At 43.5% G+C, this 11,134-nt stretch overlaps 1 protein-coding gene across 1 annotated transcript in view; it reads right to left on the reverse strand.

Annotated features, from left to right (window-relative positions):
* Arhgap19 (Rho GTPase activating protein 19) overlaps window positions 1-10,459 on the reverse strand; it is a 37,785-nt gene extending 27,326 nt beyond the window's left edge. The window contains exon 1 of the mRNA XM_028772943.1: window positions 10,359-10,459. Within this exon, the coding sequence (XP_028628776.1) occupies window positions 10,359-10,414 (56 nt within the window). The 5' untranslated portion in view covers window positions 10,415-10,459. The remainder of the gene's footprint in view (window positions 1-10,358) is intronic.
* Window positions 10,460-11,134: the final 675 nt, after the last annotated feature.

Raw genomic sequence — 11,134 nt, forward strand, 5'->3', positions numbered from 1 at the left:
ACAAAGAATTTAGGGTCAACAAGAGGGCTTAGCCAGTAAAAGTACTTGTCACCAAGCCCAACAGCCTGAGTTTGATCACTAGGAGCCACAGGAAAGGAGAGAATCAACTCCTACAAACTGTCCTCTGACTGGCACACACACACACACACACACACACACACACGCACACACACACACGAATATAATTTATTTTTTAAAACAGAAGTCACATCAGAATTTTAAGCTCTGGATGCGTGTGCAGACGTCACGGAGGAGCTCTCAGACGCTTATCCTCTCAGCCTTCCACAGTAGCTCACACGGATTTGCACGTCAGTTTATATGCCAGTTACAATCAGAAGCTTTGACCCTTTGACAAGAGCCTCTTTTTATAGTGTCAGTTATTACGGGACAGAAACAAGGAAATACATAGCACAAGAAAAATAACCATGAGGGTGTCTAATCATTAATCATTAAAATAATGTTAGACACATTAATGTATATAAATGTATATAAAGCACACCATGCCCTAGTCCTGAAGTATTAACTTGTATACATGTAAAAGCCTACAGACTTGCATTATTTTAACATCCAGAGCATGACTGATTAAGACTGAGATATTTGCCACTGCTATCCCTTCCAGTCCTAAACTGGATCAAACTTGAAAAGGAACAAACACAAAGCCCACCTTCCTACCAGCCATCACCCTAAAATATGCTTTCTCCTAAACAGCTTGAGCAGGTTCAAGGCTGCCGTAAGGAAAAAAGATACGCTGGAAGCCCTAATGTGCACGGTTCAGCACAAACCACCTCATCTACTTCCCCTCTGCGCCCCACCCCACTCTGCCCGAGCTCATTCACTCTTACAATGCCACACTTTCTCCCTAAGCAAATTATTTTTTAACTTCTTCACTTTTCAGAGTAGAGCACCTGGTACAAAGATTTGTGAGACAGAAATAATTTAAAGTAAGATGATAAGAGATGGAAAATAGTTAAGAGACATTTTCCTTTGAAGTTCCCCCATATTACAAAGCCCTTCCCAAAGAGCATACACTTCCACAACACACAGCTAGCAATATCTTAAACTGTGTAAAACATAAGACATTTCTAGGACTAAAAGAAATAACATCCTATTCTTCAAGATTATAAAACTAAGTACGCTCAAGTTCAAGAAAAATTAAACTTCTTACATAAACGCCGAAAGCTTCTGATGAGGCATTGCTAAGTGCAAGAGACAGGACAAAGCCTTCTCCTGCTGTGACAAAGGACTCTCCTCTCTGGCCCCTGTGCAACCTACACAAATTCCAGGCATGTAGGAGGCACAAGGACATATTATGGGGCCTGAAAGGCGGTACTTACTAAGCTCTGAGGACTCTTCTGCACAGAGGAACAAAACAGAAGTAAAGAACTAGACTAGCTAATTGTACTTGCTAGTCTCTGAGTGAGACGCAGCAGCAGACGCCTTCACCATTTCTACACTGCAGGCCATAGAAAATGAGACATCACTAATGGAACACGCAGGACGGAGACCTTCATAATATGGAGGAGGGAGGATGATCTCTACAGCATACACAAAAAATAGATTCCAGCTTCCATATTTTGTTTTAGATTTTTTTATGTATATATGTGTGTACCTGTGTGAGTAGGTGCCCACAGGAGCCAGAAGTAATCAGACCCCTAGAACTTAAGTTGTAAGTGGTTGTAGGCCACCCGACATGGGTACTAGGAACCAAACCAGAGTCCTCTGCAAAATCACTAAACATTCTTAACTGTTGAGCCATTTTTCTAGTCCAGCTCAGGTTGTGAAATGAAAATTCCAGTGTTAATGTGGGATACTTCCCACTGGTCAGGGCTCCAAAACAATGTAAGCTATTGTTAATAGATCATATTGGTAGACACCACACAATTTGGTTGAAGATCAGGCTGGAATTGAGCTAGACAATTCCTCCCTACAGCTAGATTTCAAACTGCCTGGAAGGTGCAGTGCAGACTGATGGAAACCAACGTTTTAACAGTGGACCCTGCCTGCTATAATACTCAGATGCCAGGCAAGATATTCCACGGGGAAAATACCACCATGACTTCATGGGGACAGACAACTGCCTTCTGACTGGATTTGAACCCTACTCCACATTGGAGGTCACAAGCCCTAGCAGGAACCCACTGTTGCTGTTTTGCTAATGAACAAGTTGTGAAATTGCCTTCTGTTTATTCCATAGGTTGGGTTACTCTCGGCCTTGTGAAGTGGATCCTTTTGCATGGACACCAGTTGTTCAGTGGTATAGCCATTAAGTTGCCCATGTTCCAATAAATTAACCCTCACCATGCTCATGCCAACTACCCTAATTAAACTCAGTGAGCTACAGAGGAAGGTGAAGAAAAGTGAGGAAGGGTTGTAAGGCAAAGAAGGGTTCAGGAGGAATGGGATAAAAGAGAAGACTAGGGATAGAGATGATCAAATACACTATATAAGTATATGAAGTGGTCAAAGAATACTATTTTTAATTCAAAACAATGTGGATCTAAACATGGAACAAGAAACATTAAAAAAATTTACAAACAAGGTGTTTTGTTTGGGGAGGAGTTATCTGTAGGGGAAGTGTTCATTAGTGTTTCTTTTGTTCTGTGTTTAACCATGCTACAAATAGAATCCAGGGCTTCATGGATGCTAAGAGAACCCTCTGCAACTAAGCTATATGCCTAAAAAGCACAAAGACCCAGTTACCAAGGCCCAGCAGTGATGTCTGGAGGGGACTAGGAAATCAAAAGTGGACGCTGTTTAACTTTATAGGCAGATGAGAGTTCACTGGGTAAAGGCTCTGCTGTCAAGCCAGACAACCTGAATTCCATCCTTGGAAACTCTAAACGTGATCAATGTAGTTGCACACACTTATAATCCCAGTACTGAAGAGGCAAAGACAGGAGGATTCCTGGGGCTCACTAACCAGTCTATCTTAAGTCATAAGATATAAAAGCATAACCCACAAAGAAAATATTGAATATTTACCAACATTAAAATTTTTCAGCCAGTGATATGGCTCAGCAGGTAATGGTAATTGCTATGTATGCCTGGCAATGCAAGGTACAATCCCTACAAAGAGTGGGAGGAAAGAGCTGACTCCAAAATGTTCTCCTCTTAACTCCTACATAAGCTCTACAGCACATGTGCCCACACACACACACACACATCATATAGACTCTTCATAATGAAATCACATGCCTCTACAGGTGTGCAAAGACTTTACTCATGAGGCTCTATTAGATATTTGCTTGTTGCTTTGAAGTGCTGGTGTGACCTTAGGTGTTAGGATCACAGCCTGGGCCTTGGCAGCCCTGTCTTCAATAGGTCAGCTAAACAGACAACAAGTAGTGAAAATCAAAGGGAAATTTATGCACTGTGGCCAAGAAAAAGAGGAAAAGGGATTCTCTCTCTCTCTCTCTCTCTCTCTCTCTGTCTCCTACACATACACACACACACACACACACACACACACACACACACACACACAAACCTGTCCTGGAACTTGCTCTGTAGACCAGGCTGGCCTCGAACTCACAGAGATCTGCCTGCCTCTGCCTCCCAAATGCTGGGATTAAAGGTGTGTGTTACCACCACTCATCAAGGTTAAGGTTTAAATAGAAGAAGGCGAGAGGGCAAGTGATACGTACAGTTGAGCAGTCCAAGATCAAGTGGTCTGACAAGTTGACAGAACTTTGTGAAATCTCTTTCCAGAAAACACGTTTCCCCTTTGGCCTGCACCATGGCCCAGCACTTGCCCTCTTTCCCATTTTCCTGAAAAAATCCTAATTTCCTGGTGTCCATTTTTGTCTCAGTAGTCTGGCAGATAAAGGGAGAGGAATGGTACTGTCTTAGTCAGTGTTCTATTACTGTGAAAGACACCATGACCAAGGCAACTCTTAGCAAAGAAAGCATTTAATTGGGGGTTTGCTTACAGTTTTAGAGAGTTAGTTCATTATCTTCATGACAAGAAGCAGACAAGCATGGACTAGCTAGTTTTACACAGATGAGAGTTTTACATCCTGACCCACAGGTAGCAGGCAGAAAAAGAGACACTGGGCCTTGCATGGGTGGCTTTTGAAACCCCAAAGCCCACTCCCAGTGACAATACCTCCTCCAATGAGGCTGAACCTTCTTGAACAAGACTACACTCCTAATCCTTCCCTAAACATTCCACCAGCTAGGGATGAGATATTCAAATATATGAGCCTTCAGGGGCCATTCTCACTCAAACCACCAACATCTTCATTCTGTCAAGACATGGCACTCAAACCTAGGGCCCATACATGCTATGGAAGAAGTCTACTCACCTGCATGCACACTCTTGCAGTTTTAAGGTGCACGTATACATGTGTGCACAGTGCACCCATCACAAAAATGAAATGGCCCTATGTTAGAGGGAGGTCTGAGACAGCCAGGGCTACTCTGTCTCAACAAAACAACAACAAAACAAAACTAACAAAAAAAATAAAGTAAAATAAATAAAAGCTGCAAAAGGTTGGGCAAGGAGGAGGGTGGGAAGTTGCTTGCCTCACAAGCATGAATTCAATACCCAGCTATGTGTAAAGCATGGTGGTGTGGCCATGACTTACAATCCCAAAGCTGGGATGGGAGACAAAGATTCTAGATGCTCAGGGCCAGTCAGCCTAGTTAAATGGGCAACTCCCAGGTCTTAGTGAGAGATCCTGTCTCAAAAAACAGAGTGATGCCGGGCGGTGGTGGCGCACGCCTTTAATCCCGGCACTCGGGAGGCAGAGGCAGGCGGATTTCTGAGTTCGAGGCCAGCCTGGTCTACAGAGTGAGTTCCAGGACAGCCCGGGCTATACAGAGAAACCCTGTCTCGAAAAACAAAAAAAAAAAAAAAAAAAACAGAGTGACTAGCTCCTGAGGAACAACCACCCAAGGTTGATCTCTGCCCCCTCTACAGATGTGTACACATGCATGGGCACACACACACTCACAATTTAGGGCTAGGAATTGGCACGTAGTAGAGTGCTTGCCTGGTACACTCAGAGCCCTTGGTCTAGGTCTAATCCCTGTACCAAAATTAAATAAATAAAAGGACAGTATATCAGAAGCAGGAAATAGGAAAATGAGTAATTAGGTGTGTAGGTAACCAGATAAAAAGCTATCTCTAAAAATGGCAGAGGCCAGAGTCATTTTACAACCTGGCTGCAGTCTACAGTGATTTCTCTTACCACTAGATGGTACTCTGCATGTAAAGTGATATGCTTGCAGAATGGGCTGGAAACAGGATCCACCTTTGAAAAATCAATTAAAGAAAAATGAAATGCAAGTGCTTCTGAGGGCACTAAAGCCGTGAACCTGCACAGCTCCAGGGAGCAAGCCCAGCATCCTGCAGATGGATCTTTTGGCTGACTCTATCCAAACTAGAAACCCACAAAACTAAATGTTTCCTCCCTGGTGAATTGCTAAACTTGATTTGTTCTCCAAGAACCACAACCTTGGCAGCTTTTCTCAAAATATGAGCTATATTTAAAGTTGTGTAAACCTGACTTACCACCCATGAGAAGTATTCACTCTCTTGCTGTGGTTTTCAACCCTAAGAGACTCTGAAACGCGGTGTTAAGTATGTCCCTTTATTGGGGGGGGGGGTCTATTAGAAAACGAATAACGTGCCAAATAAAAATAATATATTCTCCCTCTTCCTGCATTCTCCACAGCAAGTTTTAGTTAGATCATGAAAGCTGTTTGTAGAGAAGGCAAGCGGGCCCGTGCCCAGCTTTCAGGCTTGATAGCTACAACAAACAGTCCCAAGCAGTACGCAGCACCACACGGTTTACAACACAGGGCCTACTTCCTTAGATAATCTCGTACAACATTTAAATCTTAAAGTCTGCCCTTAAGAGGCACTGTCCTGCCAAGGTTCTGTAATGTAATCTGATCTCCCACATGCCAACCATCTCCAAAATGTATTCAGCCCCTATATTTGATCTCAACTTAAACTAACTGAAGCCACAAGAACAACTTGACATGAACTGACAGACCAGAGGTAAAAGAAGCCCTGGCTAAGCTTACCTCCTTACCCACACACTGGAGCCTACAGGAATCTTGTGCTCTACAGAATGATAATGTAATGCTCTCAATCAAGACAGAGTTACACTTCTCAGTGTGTCCATGATGCCACTTTATTGGCTGATTGGTAATGCTTATCCTTTTGAGTGTCAAAAGAATTGGCAGTGCTCTTGTGATTGACTCCTCCCATAATTTCCTTCCTCCAAACAACCTACAATGAGAAGGAAGCTAATTGCAGTAGAAAAGGAACACCACTGGGCTTGTGAAACAGCTCAGTGGGTAAAGCGCTTCCTGCCAAGCCTGAGACCTGTGACCCCCAGGACCTATGGTGAAAAGAGAACCAACTAACTCTTGAAAGCTATCCGCTGACCTCCAAAATATGCCATGACACAACACACAATAATGGGGTAAGGGATGCTGTTCTTTTAAACATGGAGAGGGCCAGGCGGTGAGGCATGTGCCTTTAATCCCAGCACTTGGGAGGCAGAGGCTGCTGGATCTCTGCAAGTTCAAGGCCAGCCTGGTCTACAGAGTGAATTTCAGGATAGCCAGGGCTACATAGAGAAATGCTGTCTCAAAAACTTTAAAAAAAAGGGGGGGAGGGGGGCCAGGGAGCTGGCAGGACAGCTCAGTGATTACGAGTGCTTGCTGAGCTTCCAGAGGACCAGAAGTTCTCAGCACACACATCAAGCAGCTTAAAACCACCTGTAACTCCAGTTCCAGCGGACCTGACACCAGCTCCTGGCCTACAGGGGCAGCTGCACACATGTGGTACACACAGACATACACACATACATAAAAATAATTTTTTAAAGTAAGATCAAAATTCCCTATTTGGGGATGTTCTATAGAATATCTCACTAACAAGGTCTCTCTCACTCCTCACATAAGTAAAGTCAAAGTCTCGGAACATTATTTTCTATAGACTTTAAATGGCAAGAATCCCAGGCAATTAGTACTGGAAGCAATTCTACTCTACATCTGTGTGTTCCAAGTCCAAAATGATGAACACTGTTCAAGAATAAGCCAATGCTTTTGCTCTAAAGGATCTTACTGAAAATTCACTACTTTGGGGAATTTTTTGCTTGGTTTTTGTTTTGTTTTGTCTCACAACAGGTTCTCTGTATAGTCCTGGCTGTCCTGGATCTCACTCTGGAGACCAGGCTGGCCTTGAACTCAGAGATTCATCTACCTCTGCCTCCCAAGAGCAGAGTGTGCCACCATCACCCAGCCTTTCTGTTTTGTTTTTTGATGTCTTGTTTTTTGAGACAGGTCTCACTACTGTAGCCCAAGTTGATCTTAAACTCACCAGCCTCAAGCCTCAATAACCAGAGTGCTGAGATTTACAGATATGTGCTCATATCTGATCTTCAATTCTTTAAACTTTTATTATTGTTAGCATATAATCACTACACAGAAAAAATATATAGCATATATTCATTGTGCAAGATGGTGGATTTTTGTGTTGGTTATGGTTTTTGAGACAGGGTCTCATGTAGCTCAGGCTGGCTTCAAGTACTCTATAAGATGTGGTTGACCTTGAACTCCTTCCTGATTCTCCTGCCCCTACCTCACTAGTGCTATGCTTAGGTGTTCACCACATCTAGTTACACTATTTTGACTTTAAAGCAAAAAAAAAAAAAAAAAGGGATGGTGATATAGTTCAGTAATAGATGGCTCCGGCACCACAGAAGACAAAGGAAGTGGAAGGAGCTCTTTATGCTGTGTTCTATAGCTGCTTGTATCTATCAGTTTTCTCATGCGAAAACTACCAAAGAGGTTATTTGGTATTAACCTGTTATCTACCTAGTAGGTTAAAAAGAGGAAATAAAAAGGACAAGGAAAATAGAGAGCCCAGAAACATGCTCACGGAGTGCCTGAAACTTTCATATACACTATCAACTACTTCACAAATATTAATCAAGTATCAGGTTCCATAAAAAGAAAAAATATATAACAATTTTCTTTTAATGGCCCCTACCAATCAAACAACAAACTACACTCCAAAAATGAGGTTTTAATTCCAGTCTCTTCTAAATTAAATGGAATCAGCAAAATCCCATTTGGGGGCTTCAGTTAATAAAAGAACATTCAACCTCCTAAATCAACTTGACTCTTTTATAAATCTCCAAATCCCAGAACATACAGATATAATTTTATACATAGATACTTGTAAAGTTTTTAAAATAACAGCACTTTAAAACTTCAAATGTTTGTATTAGTATTTACTAAGCAGACCATTAAATCATCACTATTTGAAAAAGGAACACAGATTAAAGGAGGCTTTAGATCCGTACCTGTTCTTAATGAGTTTGCTCAGTAAGCATGGAGCTCAACTTCTCCAGATCACGACAGTGAAGAGAATCCAATGCAGGGCAAATGCCCAACTTGAGACAGGACTACCAAGGCTCAATGTAAGGAATCCTGCCAAGCAATCCTCAACATCTCAGTGGTCTAACAGACCGCCATCATCCCTCCTTGTCGCTCGCTTTTCTTCCTAGAGCAAGCCCTTCGGTTCCCAAAGATATTAATTATATATATTACTGCCCAGTACTGAATCCACAGCCATTTCTATGACCACTGGTGCAAGACATGGATCTCACAGAAGCTCTTCTCATAGAGTGAACGTCTCCTCAGAACAAGCTTGAGATACCAAAAACAGAGTTATGCAGCATAGCTGTAAATGCTAGGCTACACACCTAGGCCAGTGAGATGCCTCAGTGAGTAAAGGCACCTACTGCTAAGCCTCACAGCACAAGTGTGACCCTCAAATCCACTTGGTGGAAGAAGAGAACTGAGTCACCTTCTGCTCTCCTGTGCATGCACTGTGGTACTTAAGTGTGCACAAGCATGCTCAAGTCCGATAAATAATAGGTTTAAAAATTATCAGTCCCATTAATTAAATGGGGCTGGGGATGCAGCTCAGTCATGCACGAAGTCCAGCACCACATAAAACAGGGCTTGGTGACATATGCCTGTCATTCCCACACTTGGGAGCTAGAGGAAGGAGGTTCAGAAGCTCAACATTGGAGTCCCCTGCATTATATGGGGGGGGGGTTCTATTTTTAAAAAAAAAAAGTAAATAAATAAGCCTCACAAGAACCCCAAACTAATCTCCTGTAATATGCAATTGACAAGTACACCGGAAGCTGAAACAGGATTGGGAGTTCCAATCCAGCCTAGCTATTTAGCAAGAACCTGTCTCAATAACGGCAATGGAAAGTTTCAGATTCAGAGAACACTGTGTTGATCATTCAGTTAACAGTTTCAAACTTTACATTCAGTTGGCAGTCTCGCCTCAAGGAAGAATTCAAAGTCCTCTTGCTGTAGAACAGTATTTCATTTGTCCTCATTTTCATTACAATTCAGGATTTTCGAGTTGGATGAGGGATAATCTAATGACATTTACCAACCCGTGGGCACAGTTCCCAGGAGAAAAAAGGTCAACCATTTATGGGTAGGTCAAAGAGAGGAAAACTCCTCCATACAAAACAGTAACGTACTCAAACAACCCCATCGGGGCTCAGGAAGAATCGGGCTCACAGACTTGGTTTCCCAAAAGTCTTGAATATTCTGTTCTGTACTAACTCCATACCCCAAAGCATAGCATTGCTCATACTCTCAGACAATGTAAATAATCTCATTCTATTGGAGTGTATCAGTCCTCAATATTTGTAATCAGTTAAGACGGCCTTGGCCTTATGACAGGGACAGTGCCCATTCAAGAAAGAAGAAATGAGGTCACAATTTCAACGAAACATAAAATCTATTGTATTTTGAATAGTATTTGCCAGGGTGGGTGCTATGTGCTTTAAAAAGGTTGTGTCATTCTGTCCACGTTCTGAAATAAGTATCGTTATGCTCATTTACAGACGAGAAAAGCTGAAGCCGAGAGAGGTCAGCCAGCTTGGGGACAAAAATCCCTTATAATCATCACTCAATTCGCGGCTCTGACTGAAGCGCAGAGGCTGTCACGAAGGACATTTAAAGCTCCCGGGACGTTGTGGGGATTCTCTAATCCGCTCTGGGCTTCAGTTTTCATTCAAAACGTTCGGCGGCAGGGCAGACACCGCAGCCGCGGCCCCAGGCTCTGCAGCCAGAGCGCCGGGAGGGCTCCACGCACGGCCGCGGGACTCGCGGAGAACAGGGCAGCGGGGACCACAGACCGGAGCGACGAGCCCCAGCCCCCGCAGGTGCGTCGGCGTAGATACCACGGGAGCAAGAAACAAAGCCCGGCCCTGTGGACCACGGTGACTCAAGGGCAGGGCAGCGACATCGCTAGCCCACAGTCCCGTCTCCAAGGCAGCAGGACGGAAAACTTGGCTCACCTCCGGCCGGAGTCGCAGACCGGCGCCTCCCCTCCACTCAGCGCCTCAGCCGCCATCTTCCGCGGCAGCTTGGTCTACGGCCCTGCCTCAGGCTCCGCCCCTTAGCCCTTAGATTGGCTAGGATGTTTTTCTAAGCCCTCTACGATTGGATTGTACTATGGTCCCGCCTAAATAAGAACAATTCCCTGTTACTATTGGTCTATTCAAATATCTAACTGTCATTGGTAGCTCAAAACCAAAGGGTGGGAGAGACACGATCCCGAGGCCTGTCGGGAAATGTAGTTTCTCGTTTTGATTAACCCGTGTAATGCCGCGAATCAAGTCAGAAATTCCAATCTACTCTCCCCTCCCCGCTAGGTAAATCTCTGAGTTACAGAACTGTCGATTTTGAAAGTGACTTTAGGAGTCACTTGACGAGGAAAGGCTCGTGAGACCCCGCCCATCCCCGAGTTTGGCAGCAGTTAACGGTTGCTAGGGAAAAGGACTCATTATCCCTCACCCACTTAAGCCCCCATTCACCCTACCCCCAGGATCCATAGGCTTAAAAGAGAAGAAAAGGCACTGTCTTCAATGGTAGATAGTCAGTGGTAAATTGCATACATTCCTATAAGCAACCTTAAGTAAACTCATTGAGACACACACACACAACCCGAATATATACAGCTGTTTTAAAGATTTTATTTACTTATTTATTTATTTATTCATATGTAAGTACACTGTTGCTGTGTTCAGACACACCAGAAAAGAGCACTGAATTCCATCATAGATGGTTGTAA

This window comes from Grammomys surdaster, unplaced genomic scaffold (assembly GCF_004785775.1).
Source record: "Grammomys surdaster isolate TR1022 unplaced genomic scaffold, NIH_TR_1.0 66, whole genome shotgun sequence".
Taxonomy (NCBI): Eukaryota; Metazoa; Chordata; class Mammalia; order Rodentia; family Muridae; genus Grammomys; species Grammomys surdaster.